Raw genomic sequence first — 19,004 nt, 5'->3', positions numbered from 1 at the left:
GGGTAAAAGTCAGGTGATTTTGTGGAGGTCGAAATAGGTAGGCTTGGCAAAGGCAAGGCTGTGGGGTTTGAAGTTTCTGCATAGAGCCAAACAGGACACTGACATTGCACACCCTCTGGCTTGTGCTGTGGGAACTGTCAGAGTTAGAGATGAAGTTGATTGCTGAGGTTGGGAGTTTTCGGCAGGAGCAAAACACAATAGCTTCCCTCCCTTTGCTGATGCTGAGTTGAAGGAACTTCTTGCTCATCCAGGACTTGAAGATCAGATCAACAGTACAATAATGGAGGAGGAGTCAAGAATGATATCATTAGCATAAGTGAAAAGTGACATCATACATATGATTTCAGGGCAGCATAAAAGTAAAGAAAGGAAGGAAGGAAACAAAGGCCAGAGCCTTGACAATATAGGGTCAGGGGAAAAAAGCCATTGCAGGTGATGTACTGGCTGAATTGTGACAGATAGATATGGAGTCATTTAAGGAATGCTATATAGGTACGCAATTTTAGGGAAGGAAATCTGCTAACCTTACCTAGTCCGGCCTACATGTGACCACAGCAATGTGGTTGACTCTTAACTGCCCTCTGAAATAGCCTAGCAAGCCACTCGTTCCCAGGACGATTAGGAATGGGAACAAATGCTGACCTCATCTGTAACGCTGACATCCCATGAAAGAATTAAAGAAAAACTATGAGAGAAAACTATAGAATGGTTAACTGTGTCAAACACAGCAGAGCAGTTGAAGAATGGTGAAAGGATAGTACCTATCAATCACAGAAACAAAGGATGTTATTGGTGACTTTGACAAGGGCAGTTTCGGTGCTGCAGGCAAGTATTACTGGATTCAAAAAGGGAATGACGAGGGGTGAGGTGATGCAGGGTTGGTACAGGGGTAAGTGGTAATACATGGCCAAACAGTTTAGAGAGAAAAGAAAAGGTGGGGTAGTTAGGGAGAGCACAGTAATTAATTGAGAGCTTTTTAAGGAAAGAAGTCTTTTTTCTTCCTCATACCTTAGAGCTCCCATATCTGGTAACTCTCAGATCTCACGTAACCCAATCCCTTGTTGAGTTTGCATTCTGGAACATCTTTCCCTGCCCTAGTTTGGAGTCCTAAAGCCAGTTGAAGCAGCTGTACCTTTGCCCTCACTGAAATGTGATGGAAGGGGTCTATCAAAAGTTATATCAAGCAGCACTCGATTAGCAATAACCTGCTCACCGACACTCAGTTTAGGTTCTACCAGAGCCACTCAGTTCCTGACCTCATCACAGCCTCAGTTCAAACATGGACAAAAGAGCTGAACTCCAGAGGTGAGGTGAGAGTGACTGCCCTTGACATCAAGGCAGCATTTGACAGAGTGTGGCATCAAGGAGCCCTAGCAAAACTGGAGCCAATGGGAACCAGAGGGAAAACTCTCCACTGGCTGGAGCTATACTTAGCGCAAAGGGAGATGATTGTGGTCGTTGGAGGTTAATCATCTCACCTCCAGGATATTGCTGCAGGATTTCCTCAGGGTAGTGTCCAAGGCCCAACCATCTTCAGCAACTTCATCAATGACCTTCCTTCCATCATAAGGTCAGAAGTGAGGATGTTCGTTGATGATTGCACAATGTTCAGCAGCATTTCCAACTCCTCAGATATTGAAGCAGTCCATGTCCATATGCAGCAAGGCCTGGACAATGTTTAGGCTTGGGCTGACAAGTGGCAAGTAACATTCGTGCCAGACAAGTGTCAGACAATGACCATCTCCAACAAGAGAGAATCTCACCATCACTCCTTGACGTTCAATAACATTACCATCATTTGAATCCCCCACTACCAACATCCTTGGGGTTACCATTAACCAGAAACTGAACTGGACTAGTCATATAAATACTGTGGCTACAAGAACAGGTCAGAGGCTAGGAATCCTGTGGTGAGTGACTCACCTCCTAACTCCCCAAAGCCTGTCCACCATCACAAAGCACAAGTCAAGAGTGTGATGGAATACTCTCCACATGCCTGGATGAGTGCAGCTCCAATAATACTCAAGAAGCTGACACCATCCAGGACAAAGCAGTCCCCTTGATTGGCACCCCATCCACAAACATTCACTCCCTCCTGTGGCAGCAGTGTGTATCATCTACAAGATGCACTGCAGGAACTCACCAAGCCTCCTTAGACAGCACTTTCCAAACCCACAACTGCTACCATCTGGAAGGACAAAGGCAGCAGACACATGGGAACACCACCAGCTGGAGATTCCCCTTCAAATCATTTACCACCCTGTCTTGGAAATATATTGCCGTTCCTTCACTGTCGTTGGGTCAAACTCCTGGAACTCCCTCTCTAACAGCACTGAGGGTGTACCTACACTACATAAACTGCAGTGGTTCAAAAAGGCAGCTCATCACCACCTTCTCAAAGGCAATTGGGGATGCGCAATAAATGCTGGCCTAGCCAGTGAAGCCCACATCTTACGCATGAATAGAAAATTATCCAACAGACTTATCACTTGGCTACCCAGCGAACTAGCCTGTATGATTTAGTTTCAGAGTGGGCAATGAATTTATCAACTTAGCCTTTGGAGGAGTTTTGCTGGGTTTCCTATTTAATTAAAATGTATTTCAGCAGTTCCCCAGTGACTTCTTTCTGCCCACCTCTGGTATCCACTTCCAGTCCAGTAGATGTTGACCATCATCTTTCTGCAAGATCTGGACTTTTTTCCCCCAATAAAAAAATTTGATACAAATTGAGTAAATCAGTGAGTTCAGCCCTCTGTAACCCCATACTTCATTCTACATTGTTGGATACCTCAACTGATTGTGTAGAGAATTAAAATGTTAGCAAGCAAGTTTGGGGTTCATTTCAAGATTTGTATTGTCTTTTCTAGTAATTTTGTTGTCTTGCGCCAAGGAAATTATCATTGTGAATGTAGAGCTAGTGAAGGAAATGGTTACACCCTCCCACACTGTTCACTCACTTTGCACATTAAATTTGCCAAGTAAGCTTGTTTTGTGCCTTGATTCTGCAATGCTGGAACCACAAATAACTGCACTTCTCAGCAAAGCATAAACAGTGCCTGTGCCTTTGTACTGTATCTTTTATCTGCGCTTCCTGCTTCAACATATTATGTTGGTGGTGGGTGTAATATATAAGACAAAGTGGCAGGCATCGTGATCTACAGTACTTATGGAATAGCTAACTCAACAGACCAATTTCAGGAACTCTGTCCACCCAAGCATGATTTTATTGCTTGAAGCATTGATTACGTTGTAAGATTTGTTCAGAAGTTATTCTGGTAGGCATTTCACTCTGATGTGACATGCATAGTGTAACCTTCGCGTGTGTTGGCCCTTAAAAGTACTTCCCTAACCATCTTTAGCAGCCATGAGGCCTCTGAGAGCAGTGTAAATAGAGACCTGCGAGGATGCAAGTTTGCCTCCATGTAGCAAAGAAGACACCACTATAAAAGACTGTAATGTAAATGCCATTGGTCTCTGATCTTATCTCAGTATTCCCAGAACTGAGCCATGCTGGGATCACTTGTTGATCTGGTGCAGGCAAGCTCCCCAACTCTTCCCCATAGTATATAAAATCATTTTGGAATTTTACTTTATGACAGTATAGAAACATCAAATACATTAAACACAAAAACACATACAGAAAATTCTTTAACTTGGCCAGTTCATAAGAAATTGGTCCATTTCTGCAAGATGGGTATAAAGCCTTCAGACAAAGAACATAGCTCCTCACATTTTTTAAAAATTCACTCAAATGTTTTGTGCACTGGAAGCCTTCCATTTATGTTCAAGCAACCTGAGTTTCATTCTGCCTGTTTTGAAAGTTAAAGTGAGTTTAGTTAATTTGAGCAATCAGTAAGGAACTTTGTACAACTTAAATGCCTTTGGGTTCCACGCACAATTTTTAAAAATATCTGCTTGAAGAGATGGAGACTGGGTCCTGTCAGGTAACATACCCTCATTAGCAATAAGAGGTTGAGGGTTAAAATCTGCACTGGAACCTCTTAACTTGGATCAGTGTCTTTGAGAGAGGATGGAGAAAATTACAAGGTGGGGTGAATCTGAAATTACTATGCACATTTTATGAGCCCATTTTATTTGCCAGATTATTTCTTCAGGATCTGGTGCAGTGGGATAAATTATCTGGTTTTCAAATAGATGGTATGTGCTGGTTGTTTCTTTTCTTGGTAAATTGGTTCTAGTCATAGTTAGAAAAGCAGACAGTGCAGCAGTAATAAAAAGTTATGAAAGCAACATAATGATGGCACTTGAGAAAATGCATTAATGTCACTCAAGCAATTCATCCTCTTCATTTCAGATAGAACACAGAGATATCAGAAGAATCCATGTCTTCAAGAAGCTAGTACACAACCTAACTGTGAAATTATAGCATTTAGGAAGAATTATGGCAGTTATGTAAGCCAATGTGCAGGTGTCATACTTGTATCTGCACAGGAGATTCCATATCTTTGTTCCATGAGCTCCAGATAATAAATTAGTCTCCACTATTTCCATGGGCAGATTTCATCTATAAGGGAGCCTGCATTGCTTGAGTAGATGGAAGAACACTGGACTGCTTCAGTCGTCAGCTCATTTAATAGCCTAACAGTAGTTCATTCAACTCACATTTAGATTTTAAGATACATTGTGAACTACATGAATCCCTTTGCTTAACTATTCCCACCCCAAGTGTTTTGACCTGCAGTTAATGATGCTGAATTGTTTTTGGGCATACTCCATTCATATTGGCCACTCTCTGGTACTTTCCTCATATGGGCTACTCTGTTCAGTTCATACCAGGTGTACATCATGTGTACTTTAGTGAACACAGACAGGAACCCTGATAGATTTTCTTGGCCCCCTCATTCCAGGTTGTTGAGGTCAGGGGCTAGATTTGCACAGAGTCAGAGAGACCCCCCGGAGGGGTGAAAATGGCAGCTGGGACCCGATTCCAGGATTCCCAACCCCATTTTCACCAAGACTGTTCAAGGGCGCAGGCTAGTTCAGGCAGCAAGTCCGCACATTTCCCTCCCGACCTGACTGGCTCCATTGATAGGATGGGCATGCCCTCACCCTCTGCAATTTTCAAGGAGTCAGGCCAGATTTTCAAAGAGTCATGGCTCACAGCACCTCAGGGGTGTCGTGAACCATAATCTGCATGAGGGAATTTTTTGAGAGGCAAGTTTAAAAATTTCCACACACCAAGTCATGACACTTCCATGCCCATTGACTCAATATACACTACAGAACCAATTAACCTCATAGTGACAATAGAATGTGTAAAAAAAAAACTTTTAAAAAAAGACAGTCATTCATTGATAACTTTCCATTTAAAAAAACTGCTTTTTACGACAGGGCAATAAAAGTGTCAATCATCCAGACCCTTTAAAGTATCAATAGCAGAAACTGGAAGTGCCATTGCTTGGCATGAGAGGCCATGTGGAGGTTGGGTGGGGAGTTGGGGGGGGGGGGGGGGGGGGGCATGAGGTGGCATAGATGGGGTTTGGAGTGTGTACATGGAGTGAGGGCAAGAGGGCCTTTTTTCATTACAAGTAGGATGAAGTCCCACAGCACTGAGGCAGGCCTTTTAAACAGCCCACCTTGGGACGCTGTGGCTGCCTCCGAACCTTTTTTCCCTGGTCGGCTGGCCCGACTCTAGCCCACACCCACTCCCCCACCCTCACCCTGGGAATAAAACACCCCATCCTTCCTGGCACTTTCTCTTGAGGCAGTTGGGCAGAGCCAGGAATTTTCCCAACTCCCAGCCACCCACCATGAGGATGAAAACCCCAGCCCCAGCCCCATAACATTGCACAACATCGCACCAGATAAGAGAATTTACTGAGAAGGTCGTTGGGTGATTCATGAGACGCTGAGAACTGTTTTTATTCCATTATTCAACAGACCTAATATTTTGGGTCTGCCATCAGATTCCCTTATGGAATATCAGCCATTCTCAACACCTACCACTTCCTATTTATACAATATTTTTATTGTTAATCTGTGAAACTGGGAGCAAAGGGTGATACACTTTTTCTGTGAGTGGCAAATTTGACACCAAACACAATTTTGTACGCCAAACTCTCAACATAATTGTTCTACAATTAAATTAGAAACAATTTTGTTTCTCCTGTCCCCTCAGATACGCGATGAATGGGGAAATCAAATCTGGATCTGTCCTGGCTGCAACAAGCCAGATGATGGCAGCCCAATGATTGGCTGTGATGACTGTGATGATTGGTATCATTGGTAAGAAATCTGTTTCCTTGAATCTTTTGCTTATCTGTAAAACTGTTGGAATGATGAACGTTGATCTTAAACCCTCTGTGTCCCCATTGAAGAGAAGCACAAGCAGAATCTGACAGCATGTAATTATATTGAATAATTACAGTAACTTTTACTACAATCTAAGGATGAAACATGCCAAAATGGAAGCAACAGTCCTCCTTATATTTGTTTCCAGAGCATTTTTAAGATGTAGCAATAGTTGAGCAGGTACATTGGAGCACTAATGTACAATGCGCTATGTTGTTGGACACCAATTTGTTTTTAAGATCTGCATACTGCTGTAAAGAGGGCAGGTGTCTCTCCATCTGGGAAAAGAAGAGGTGTGGAGACATAAAATAACCTGAAACCAAGCTGGCACATGAACTCTGTTGTTGTGAAACGTCTTGTGACCAGTTCAAGGGGAGCCCTACCCTGTTCCTAAGGAAGGTTACCTGCTCTCTTCACCATTGTGGACTTGGAGGAAGCAAGACCAGAATGAAAAGGGGAGAAGAATTAAGGACTTCTCCTCTCTTCCACCCCCCCCCACCCCCACAAAAAAATGATCCATTATATCAAGCTTCAAAATGCTCAGAAAACATTACAATGATTATAACTTGTATTAATGACCTTTTGATGTTCCTCAATTATCATATGTTCCATAACAAATCTGCCTTTGAGAAAGTAAGTTGTTCTGACAGCCTTTTTTTAAATCTCTAAAACATGGCTTCACTTTTTTATCTCTCTGCATTATTTTTATCATTATTTATAAATGGACTTTTTGACTGTCTCAAGTGATGGGGCGATTTTTCTTGTAGCGCCTCCTAAAATATATCAATATATGACATTGGAAGGAATCTACTAAAGCCCAATTTCAGGAAGGTACATATCATGTGATTGAGTTTGACTTCAAACAGGATCATAATCCAACACTTGCTGCTAGAGCCACCAATGGCGTGACCCATCTCCAGGGGCTGACCTGGCATCACTTGCTTGCGTAATGCCTCAGGTGCTATCGTATAAATGCAGCACATTTTGAAGACGTATTTTAATAGAGCTGGGAACATCATACATTTACTTTCATTTCGTTGAATTATAATTTTCTATTAAAATAATGGTAAGGCCAATGACACTATAATTTATAGGTAAATGGTACAGCAACTTCAGGCAAGGAGCGGATGTGTGGTTAAATGGGAATCTCCCAAAGTTGCTGCCAGAGTTGCATTGCTTCACAGTTAGTTTCACGAAAATAACATCTCGCCCTTAATCTCCCTTTTTTTTTGAAGAACTTGTTGTATTTGCTCATGTACGCCCAATAAACCCAACACAGGAAGTTAAATCTTATCATTTCAAGAGTAAATATCCTTTTAACAATTGATAAGTGGTAATGACTTCCAATTAACCTTCCAATTTTCAAGTTTTAATTTTCTCCTTCTTTCCTGTCCCTCTCTTTCTCTCAAAATCTAATATTACTGTCTTTATTTCTCTTTCTGTACCAGATTTCAGATTGAATTTCACCCCCTTTAATTCTTCTCCTTCTCAGTCCTTCCACTGTTTATTTCCCAATCCTTCAATCTGATTGGTTAAGATGATGTTCCGTTGGCTGCCCTATTCACTTGGGTCCCAGATGCTTCCCTCGCTGTGCCATTATTAGCTCTTACTTTTAAGCAACTTTGTGGGAAAATGTTTTAAGCTGAAGGGCGCAGGGGCGAGTCTTACTAATGGCAGTTTTAGATGCCCTGCAACAGCAAACTCTGGCCCATAATTTTCTAAATGCCATAGGAGCATTACAAAGACTGACTGGGAAGCTGTTTTCTGCTGTGATCTTATATTTGTTGACTAGTTAGTGCTGTGTAAAGACTTCAAGTGCGTAGGTTGTTTAATTCTGTTGAAATACCCTTGAAATGTTCAGTATCTCACCTCTGATATTCATTTTATCAGGCCTTGTGTTGGGATTTCTGCAGCGCCACCAGATGAAGTCCAATGGTTTTGCCCGAAGTGCATCAATAAGAAGAAGGAGAAGAAACATAAGAGAAAGAAATCGCGAGCACATTGAGAGGGTTTTCAAACTACATCCCTCCTTTTTTTTTGACAGATTGCTCCTTTTTTGTTCCAGTTTTTTGAAAGGGCAGCGGTGATGATGAACTGTGTAAACAATGAGATCCAGTGCAACGTGAGGCCTGATTAAATGTCTTTGTACAGTGCAGAAAATGTAAAATTGTTCAGAGATTCCACCCAATTCCAGGAAAAGGCTGGAGAACGAAACCCATTGTTAGCCTTTTTGTGTAATTAATTGTATACTTTTAAAATGAAAGTTTGTATTATATATCACAATCATTTTTTGCATTCTATATGGACTTGTCATCCTTATAGTTAAGCTTGTAATATATTTTATCTTCTCTGCTCAGAGCTCTCATTGCTTTAACCAACAGTGGCATGGTGATTGTAACCAAAATAATGGATTGCTAAGGTTTATTAAGAGAATAAATTACATTTTTTTAAAAAAAAAGATACTGCAGTGGACAGTAATGTATTTGTACTGCTATTTTTGGAGAATGGAATCATTTGTAACATGTCTTCAGAATATCAATTGTAGTTTGAAATATTGCTATAGAAGCTGCTGAAGAACTTCATTTGAAGGACACCAGGATTTTATAAGGAAAAAATTTCCAATGAGTAATTTCAAAATAAAATTAAATACATTGTTCAGAAGTATGGACTGCAGTGTCCATCTTGTCAGACTTCAGCCATTTCCTAGTTTGAAGGCATCTTAATGTATTGCTGAAAAAAAGAGATTTTTTTGTCAAAGCTTTTCGTTCTGGACTCATCAGAACAATTTGCAAGAATACTAAATGTAAAGGGAACAACAATTTATACTGTATGAGTAGAGAGTAGTTGGCAAGTGGACTCTGAATTTCAGTGCCAGTGTGATACTAATATTATGATATCTCAAATAGTAATTGCCAGGCTGACTAAATCCCAAAGGGCAACTTGGTCAAGCCATCACAATGATTTTGCAATTTGTATTTTTTAAGGGATGTTCACTGAATTCAGAAGTAAAGAGCCCACTACCACCTACATACGAATATACAAATTAGGAGCTGGAATAGTTTACTTGGCCCCTCGAGCCTGCTCCACCATTCAATAAGATCATGGCTGATCTGAATGTAACCTCAACCCCTCGTTCCCGCCTACCCCCGATAATTTTTCACCTGTGGAGATTTTAAAGATTAAATTTAAATATTTATTAACAAAAGAAAAAGTTAAACACAAAATTACAGTTATACAGTTAGACTTAGTCTTACAACAGTTCTCAGAAGATTTCTACTTAACTAGACCACAACTATACACCCCTTTCAGGCAACAGTCAGAATAGAACCTTAATCTATAAACTCAATCAGCAATATTACCACAAGCATCCACTGTTGCTATATGGGAGGTATTTCACAGCTTCTCTCTCCCTCTCACTCGACAATGGAACTCCAAGGCATTTAACAAAACCTTGCACTCTGGACCAAACCAATACTTCTCTGGGTGACTAAAGGCTGCTTTTTCACAGGTCTATTTCACACAGTCCACCTCTCAAGATCATATATGGCCACTCCCCATACAGCTTTCCATCTTTCCTTAAATATATTTTCTCCCTTTGACCTGTAAATCCCATTGTTTCACCCTACTTTGCCCAGAATATAAAGATCTTTCATGTTGTCCTTATGGCCAGCACTTTCAGGAAAAATAAACTTAATAACTTTGCCTTATTTAGCTTGCCAGCTATAAGTACAGCAATTAGGAAGGCATATGGTGTGTTGGCTTTTGTTACAAGAGGATTTGAGTACAGGAGTAAAGATGTTTTACTGCAATTATGTAGAGCCCTGGTGAGACTGCACCTGGAGTATTGTGTACAGTTTTGATGATCTTACCATGGAGGGAATGCAATGAAGGTTCACCAAAATAATTCCTGGAATGGAGGGATAGTCCTATGAGGAAAGATTAAATAGACTGGGCCTCTATTCTCTGGAGTTTAGAAGAATGAGATTTGATTTCATTCAAACATATAAAAACCGGATGGACCAGCCGGCATTGGAAACAACAATGACAATCCCAGCCCTGTCGACCCTGTAAAGTCCTCCTTACTAACATCCGGGGGCTTGTGCCAACATTAGAAGAGCTGTCCCACAGACTGGTCAAACAACAGCCTGACATAGTCGCACTAATAGAATCATGCCTTACAGATAATGTCCCAGGCACCACCATCATCATCCCTGGATATGTCCTGTTCCACTGACAGACCCACCAGATTTGGCGGTACAGTGGTATACAGTCAAGAGCGAGTTGCCCTGGGAGTCCTTAACATCGACTCCAGACCCCATGTAGTCTCATGACAGCAAGTCAAACATGAGCAAGGAAATCTGGTTACCAGCTACTGTTCCCCACAGCACCCCCCCCCCCCCACCCCAGCTAATGAATCCACAATCCTCTTTGTTGAACATTTGGAGGAAGCACTGAGGGTGGCAAGGGCGCAGATGGTACTCTGGGTGTGGGACTTCAATCCATCACCTAGAGTTGTTCAGTAGCACCACTACTGACCGAGTTGGCCGAGTTGTAAAGGATATAGCTGCTAGACTGGGTCTATGGCACGTTGCAAGAGAATCAAAAAGAGGGAAAAACTTGACCTTGTCATCATTTGACCTGTCGCAGATGCATCTGTCCATGACAATATTGATAGGAGTGACTACTGCACAGTCCTTATGGAGACGAAGTCCATTCTTCGTATTGAGGATACTCTATGATGTTGTTTGGCACAACCACCATGCTAAATGAGATAGATTTCAAACAGATACAGCAACTCAAAACTGGGCATCCATGAGGTGCTGTGGGCCATCAGATGCAGCAGAATTGTACTCAATCTCAATCTGTAACTTCATGGCCTGGCATATCCCCCACTCTACCACTACCACCAAACTGGGGGATCATCCCTTGTTCAATGAAGGCATGCCAGGAGCAGCACCAGGCATACCTAAAAATGAGGTGTTAGTCTGGTGAAGCTACAACACGGGACTACTTGCATGTCAAACGACAGACAGAGCTGAGCGATCCCACAATGAATGGATCAGATCTAAGCATTGCTGTCCTGCCACATCCAGTGGTGAATGGAGCCGGACTATTAATTAACAGGAAGAGGAGGCTCCACAAATAACCCCACCCTCAATGATGGAGGAGCCTAATACATCAGTGCAAAAGACAAGGCAGAAGCAGTTTCAGCATTAAAATGCCTTCACCAGGCTAGTTAGGGGATGACAGGACTGTCTAATGAAGCAAGGTTGGGGAAACCGGGCTTGTATTCTTTAGAGTTTCGAAGGATGAAGTGATTTTGAAACTTACAAACTACTTAAAGGGACAGACAGGGTAGCTGCAAGTAAGGTGTTTCTGGTTGGGAGTCTAGAACCAGGGGACACAATTTCAAAATAAGCGGGAAGCCACTTAAGTCCGATTTGAGGAGAATTTATTTTACTCAGAGGATTCTCTATCCCAGAGGGCTGTGGAAGCACAGTCATTGAATATGTTTAAAGTGGAGATTGACAGATGTCTAAACACCAATGACAGAGAGGGATGTGGGGATAGTGTGAAAAATGCATTGAAGTAGATTATCAGCCATGATCGTATTAAATGGCTTACTTGTGCTCCTATGTTCCTATCTTCAGCCAGAAGTACTGAGTGGATGATCCATCTTGGCCTCCTCCTGAGGTCCCCAGCATCACAGATGCTAGTCTTCAGCCAATTCGATTCACTCCACATGACAGTGGCTGAAGACACTGGATCCTGCAAAGGCTTTGGGCCCTGACAACATTCTGCCATTTCAACACACCACCCTGCTCTCCTGCCCACATGTCCGTCCTTGGCCTGCTACAATGTTCCAGTGAAGCCCAAAGCAAACTGGAGGAACAGCATCTCTGCTTCCAATTAGGCACCTTATAGCCTTCTGGACTTAACATTGAGTTCAACAACTTCAGACCATGAACTCTCTCCTCCATCCTCACCCCCTTTTTTATCCCCTTTCTTCTCCATTCATTTTTATTTTTTATCCACTTATTTTTATTTTTATTCATTTATCCATAGTTTTATCCCCTTTTTTAATCCCATTTTCTATCCTGCTCCCTTTGCCTGCTCCCCTCACCTCATCCCCTCCAGGGCCATCTGTCACTTGTTCCATGTTGTCCTTTTACACAATGCTACCCTTTTTCTGCTATAATCACATTCTGCTTTCTTACATTTATGCCGCTATCAGCACCTTTTTTAGCACTAACCACTACCATTAACAATCCCTTTGTCCTTTAGTTCACGACATCTTTGTCAATCCCTCCTTTGTCCCCACCTGTCGATGGCCTTCTATCCAGCTCCACCTCCCCTCTAACAGTATAAATTTAATCACATTTCCACTTCTCTTCAGCTCTGAAGAAGGGTCACACGGACTCAAAATGTTAACTTTGTTTTTCTCTCTCCACAGATGCTGCCAGACCTGCTGAGTTTTTCCAGCATTTTCTGTTTTCGTTTCAGATTTCCAGCATCTGCGGAATTTTGCTTTTAAACCTGTCAGTGCCTTGTTCTACTCAGTCACATATTGCAATTACCAACTGGGGCATTCAGAACCATCAGAGAGATGAACAAAAGCTTCTAAATTAACATAGGAGCCTTAAAGCCAGTAGGCTTGACACTCATTCCATATGCAACCAAGTTGCAGAGGTGATCGGACAGAGTTCTAAACCAGAGCTTACTCAGCATATCTTCAATGCACAAGATTGAAAATTATTTTGACGCTTTTATTTGATTTTTAAAGTGTTGTATTGTTGCAGCAACATAACATTTAGTGATTTGCTGCATTTTCTGTACTTGTAATACAGAAGTTCACTTCAATGGTAATTTATTTTTGTAAATGTGCACCTTAATATATATTAGATAGTAAAAAGTCTGTTTTTAAAATGAAAAGATTCAATATTATAGAATACAGATCCTATCCGCTATTCTTCCATATCCTGGATTCCCACTTTTAACACTGGTACCTGCTATTATCCTATTTCCAATAACATTAGAAAATCTTTCCATCAAAAACTGGTGGAATTACAATTGGGGAGCACAAAGTATTTGAAGAATGGCATCTGGATCCATGCTCACTATTTCAAGTCTGGTAATTCCATGATCACAGTGTCGCCATTGTGCAGACAGAGAAATTAAAAATTCACATTTATATGGCTCTGTATGCCTCAAAGCAGTGAAGTGTTTTTCAGTGCAATTACTGTCATGTATGCAAATGTGACAACCATGTTTGTGCCAATAAACCATCACTAAACAGCAATAAAAAGTATAATTAGTTAATTTGTCTTTACAGTGGTGGTTGACAGGGAAGCACTGAGAAGACTACAAGGAGAATGCCCTGTTCTTCAGATAATGCCACAGAATTTTTAATATCCCTTGGAACCACCAGAAAGTGAAGACTTGACCATTATTTAATGCATTGTCCAAAGGTCAAGACTACGTTTTCTATGACTTACATTGAAACATCAGACCCCATGAGGCAAACATCAACTGCAGCTGGAGGATCATCAACTTGGTGAAAGATCCTCTTTGGTCTGCCCAAAACTTGTTGGTCTTCCAGCGCAAAGAGTTGTCCCCGACCGAGTGCTGCAGACTGGCACATTCCAAAGTCCAGGACTACGTGCTGAGGGACGCACTGAAGCTTGAGGCAGCTGCAGCAAAGGCACAATGGGGAAAGGTCGCTGTCCAAGACCTTTCTGCCATTGTGCACCGAGGGGCCAGGAACTGTTGAGAGCCCCTTGGGCTGTACAGCTCACAATGAATGTCTGCATTGAATACTAATTGTATTATAATTGTATTGAAGCACCTCAGACTGCAACATGATGCATGTTGATAACTCTAATACCATATCTAATATCAGTTCTGTTGAAGGATCATGAGGACTCGAAACGTCAACTCTTTTCTTCTCCGCCGATGCTGCCAGACCTGCTGAGTTTTTCCAGGTAATTCTGTTTTTGTTTTGGATTTCCAGCATCCGCAGTTTTTTGTTTTTAACTCTAATACCATTGTCTGATTGTCTATAATGACCATATTGAAGTGATTGTAATATTCATTGACTGTATTGATGCACCTCTGTACTTGCAATACAGAAGTTCACTTCAATGGTAATTTATTTTTGTAAATGTGCACCTTAATATATATTAGATAGTAAAAAGTCTGTTTTTAAAATGAAAAGATTCAATATTGTAGAATACAGATCCTATCCGCTATTCTTCCATATCCTGGATCGTGATCCCATGTGTAAAAGTTGAATCTGATTGTACTTTTTGTGATGGTGATTTTGAAATGGTTTGTAATGTTCTTCCAGATATTTTATGAATAAAGTATATTTTTAAAATACAAAAAAAAATCAGTCCCCACGAGAGGCTTAAAGCCTGGGCCTGAATTTTACCCTTGGTGGGCGCGCTCGATCAGCGGGCCCGTGACCTGTCGGGAAACGGGCTGCCGCCTACGATGGGCCCCTGACCGCAATTCCATGCTGGCTGGCCAATTAAGGCCCTCCCAGCGTGAAACACGTCGACAGGGGCCTGTCAGCCGCCGGGTCCAAGGGCAACCTGGCAGCTGGTTGCTACTTGGAGGCTGCCAGAAAAGAACATATTTGCAGCATCCTGAACCCCGAAGCCAAGGCCTCAAGTGCAGCTGGAGACACCAGGTGGGAGGGCAGGTCAGGTGGGCACTTGCACCCCCCCCCCCCCACCCCGCCACAACCACCGCAGTTTTCAGACCAGTGTCTCGTGGTCTTCCTGGAGGAGGTGGCTGCCAGGAGGGACACCCTTGTTCCCGGACACGGAAGGAGGAGGCCACTGCACCTAACAAAAAAGAGCTTGGGAGGAGGTGGTAGTGCAGGTCAGCAGCCACGACGTTGTGCGGCACACATGAGTGCCGTGCCACAGAAGGTTTAACGACCTGCCGCGCTCAGGAAGGGTGAGTACCGTGTTGGCTTAAATCATTATGTTGAAGTGTGGAACTCAGGGGTGTTAGAGTCTGTGTGCCAAATGTCAACGACGCTGGACCTGGTCAAGATGCTGAGCCCTGGCTGCTTGGACTGAGTGCCTTGAGGCTCAAGGGCCACGACTCGGATGTGTCCAGCAAGGTGTTCCTCAGGTGGGGTTGGCCAGGCTGCAATGGCGCTGCAGGTAGAGAGTGAAATAATCCATGCTCCTTTCAGGAGAAGATGACCCATAACAACATTGAAAGGTCACGGACAGGCGGAAGCCCCCAAACCCCCTAATCCTAACCAGATTCGAGCAGGGTGTCTCGGAGCTGGAGAGGCACCACACACCTCGGTCAACCAGCTGCGGAGAGGCTGGGGTGTCAGAAGAAGCTAAGAGCACAGTGCACAGAGGTGAGAGTTTCAGATGGTGCAAACGTTCTAGTGCAGTCTCATCATTGATGGGAGCCTCAAAACTGGTGTCCCCATTGGTCATTGAAAGACGATGGCACCATGATGCAGATCTCCATGGTCTCACCAGGGTGCCTGGCATGCGCAGTGACAGTATAGTGACTTTAACTAATGACATGTCATTGTTCTCCCTTAGATTCACCAGCACGCACTCAATCACAAGACCCCGAGAAGCCACCCCTGACGCCAGAGGACAACCAGGCTTCACATGCACCTGTGTCACACCCGCTCTCTGAACCAGACACCAGCACAGATACTAGAACCTCGGTGGGCATTCGATCTTCGGCTAGGAGGTCGGAGCAGAGCAGTGAGGGCACTTCACACTCACTTGAGTAGGCAGAGGCAGAGAGTGCCCAGGGCACCGGCAGTTGGCAGACAGTTGGAGACCAGAATGATGCTGACTTGAAGGCAAATGATGAGCCTCTGGAGTCGTCCATTAGGCGGCAGATGCTGGATGTCACAGAATCACAGAATCACAGTACAGAAGAGGCCCTTCAGCCCATCGAGTCTGCACCGATACGTGAGAAACACCTGACCTACCTACCTAATCCCATTTACCAGCACTAGGCCCCATAGCCTTGAATGTTATGTCATGCCAAGTGCTCATCCAAGTACTTTTTAAAGGATGTGAGGCAACCCGCCTCCACCACCCTCCCAGGCAGCACATTCCAGACCGTCACCACCCTCTGGGTAAAAAGGTTTTTCCTCACATCCCCCCTAAACCTCCCGCCCCTCACCTTGAACTTATGTCCCCTTGTGACTGACTGTTCAACTAAGGGGAACAGCTGCTCCCTATCCACCCTGTCCATGCCCCTCATAATCTTGTACACCTCGATCAGGTTGCCCCTCAGTCTTCTCTGCTCCAACGAAAACAACCCAACTTCTCTTTATAACTTAAATGTTTCATCCCAGGGAACATCCTGGTGAATCTCCTCTGCACCCCCTCCAGTGCAATCACATCCTTCCTATAATGTGGCAACCGGAACTGCACACAGTACTCCAGCTGTGGCCTCAACAAGGTTCTATGCAACTTCAACATGACCTCCCTACTTCTGTTATCTATGCCTCAATTGATAAAGGCCCATATGCCTTTTTCACCACCCCACTAACATGCCCTCCGCCTTCAGAGATCTATGGACACACCCGCCAAGGTCCCTTTGTCCCTCAGAACTTCTGAGTGTCATGCCATTCATTGAATACTTCCTTGTCAAATTACTCCTTCCAGCATGTATCACCTCACACTTTTCAAGGTTAGATTCCATCTGCCCATTTGACCATCCTGTCTATATCTTCCTGTAGCCCAAGACACTTAACCTCACTGTTAACCTCCCGGCCAATCTTTGAGTTATCCGCAAACTTACTAATCCTACCCTCCACATAGTCATCTATGTCGTTTATATAAATGACAAATAATAGGGGACCCAGCACTGGCTTCCAGTCACTAAAGCATCCTTCTGTCATCACCCTCTGCCTCCTACAACTAAGCCAATTTTGAAACCACCTTATCAAATTACCCTGTATCCCATGTGCATTTGCCTTCGTTATAAGTCTCCCATGTGGGACCTTGTTCAAAGGCTTTGCTGAAATCCATATAAACTACATCAACCACACTACCCTCATCTACACACCTGCTCACCTCCTCAAAAAATTCAATCAAATTTGTTAGGCATGACCTCCCTCTGACAAAGCCATGCTGATTATCCCTGATCAAACCTTGTCTCTCCAAGTGGAGATAGATTCTCTCCTCCAGAATTTTCTCCAATAGTTTCCCTATCACTGACATAAGATTCACTGACCTGTAGTTCCCTTGCTTATCTTTACAATCGTTCTTAAATAGAGGAACCACATTAGCTGTCCAGCAGGATGTGTGAGAGGATCTGACGGATATCCATGAGGGTATGTGTATGTTGTGGAGGAGTCCATGCAGAGCATGAGAACTGTATTGACCCTCATGACCGAGCACACTGCCTCCTCCATTGAGAGGGTGGCGACTCTCATGGAGAGGCAGCTACAGGGACAGAATCAGGGTTCCTGGGTTGCGCTCGGACCTGCAGCCCTCACACAGGCAATGACCTCAGATGGTCAGTGCCAGTGTGGGAGATGGATGAGGCACCCAGTATCCCAGCTAGGTGCCCGTCCATCAATGGTGAGCAGGGAAGTCCAGAGCGACATCACGATGGTGCACGAGTTGCTTGTCATCTCTACAGGCTCCTCCCAGGGTGCTCTGGATGACAGCAGCAGCTCCTCTGCCTCTCTGCCAGTAACTGTGGCATCTGATGAGGCTGCAGTGACTGGGGAGATGCCAGTCGTGGCACTGGCCGCTCCCTCCCAGGTGGGGCCAGCACAGTCTCCACTGGCCAGAGGCCGACCGCCAAGTTCATCAAGGCCAACAAGACACCAGAGTCAGCAGAGTCAGCAGGCTGCCTCCAATGCTGCTGTCAATGAAGGGGAGGGACACCAAGACGCAGCACTCGCAAACATAAGTTTAAGGCACCATGAGCACAAGAGGGACTGTTCACGGGTGATCTCCTGTTGTGTAATGTTTTGTTTATGTTTTCTGGTCTGGGAATGAAGACCAGAGAAGGTGATGTTAATTTGTTTGGATGTCACCATGAGATAAACTTTGATTTTGTTGTAATGACCTTCTTTGTATATTTTTTGGTGCAGGGTACACCAGTCTGTAATGCTGGACGTGAGTGGCTCTAAACTTTATTGCACAGGCACTGAGTGGACTTTGGCTTCAAATGAAAGGGTCATTTCAGACACCCGGGATGGAGGCAGCAGCCCTGGCATGAGGGGGAAGCAGATGTTTGGCAGCCCAGCTGAAGGAGCATTGGATCCCTGGCGTCCCTGCCTCCCTGGAGGATACAGAGGTCGGCCTCCATGCCCTCAGCATTCTCCTCACCCTGCTCCTCTTCTGACTCACTACTGGATTCACCCTCTGTGGCCTGTGGAACTGCCTCAAGATCCTCTTCCTCCAGTGGGTCCCCACTTGCCAGTGTCAGATTGTGGAGAGCGCAGCATGCAACCACTATCAGTGACACCCGCTCTGGGGAGTATTGTAATACTCCCCCTGAACAGTGCAGGCACCAGAAGCACATCTTCAAAAGACCCATGGTCCTCTCCATCATCATCCTTGTGGAGGCATGGCTCCTGTTGTACCACTGCTCTGCCTCTGTTCTTGGGTGACGGAGAGGCATCTTAAACCATCTTTTCAATTGATAGCCCTCGTCACCCAGCAGCCATTCAT

The 19,004-nt window shown here is 43.9% G+C and overlaps 1 protein-coding gene across 3 annotated transcripts in view; it reads left to right on the top strand.

Annotated features, from left to right (window-relative positions):
• Positions 1 to 8,817, top strand: part of taf3 (TAF3 RNA polymerase II, TATA box binding protein (TBP)-associated facto) — a 189,546-nt gene extending 180,729 nt beyond the window's left edge. For 2 of the 3 annotated variants that reach the window (XM_041203605.1, XM_041203606.1), the window contains 2 exons: positions 6,140 to 6,246; positions 8,203 to 8,816. In XM_041203605.1, the coding sequence (XP_041059539.1) occupies positions 6,140 to 6,246; positions 8,203 to 8,317 (222 nt within the window). In that variant the 3' untranslated portion in view covers positions 8,318 to 8,816. Of the gene's footprint in view, positions 1 to 6,139; positions 6,247 to 8,202 lie in introns of all 3 variants that reach the window. The other variant, XM_041203604.1, reaches the window with a different exon arrangement.
• The last annotated feature ends 10,187 nt before the right edge of the window (positions 8,818 to 19,004 follow it).

This window comes from Carcharodon carcharias, chromosome 13 (genome assembly GCF_017639515.1).
Source record: "Carcharodon carcharias isolate sCarCar2 chromosome 13, sCarCar2.pri, whole genome shotgun sequence".
In the NCBI taxonomy this organism is placed as follows: domain Eukaryota; kingdom Metazoa; phylum Chordata; class Chondrichthyes; order Lamniformes; family Lamnidae; genus Carcharodon; species Carcharodon carcharias.
The sequence above is the reverse complement of the archived record's forward strand: the minus strand, read 5'-3'. Positions and strand labels throughout refer to the sequence as shown.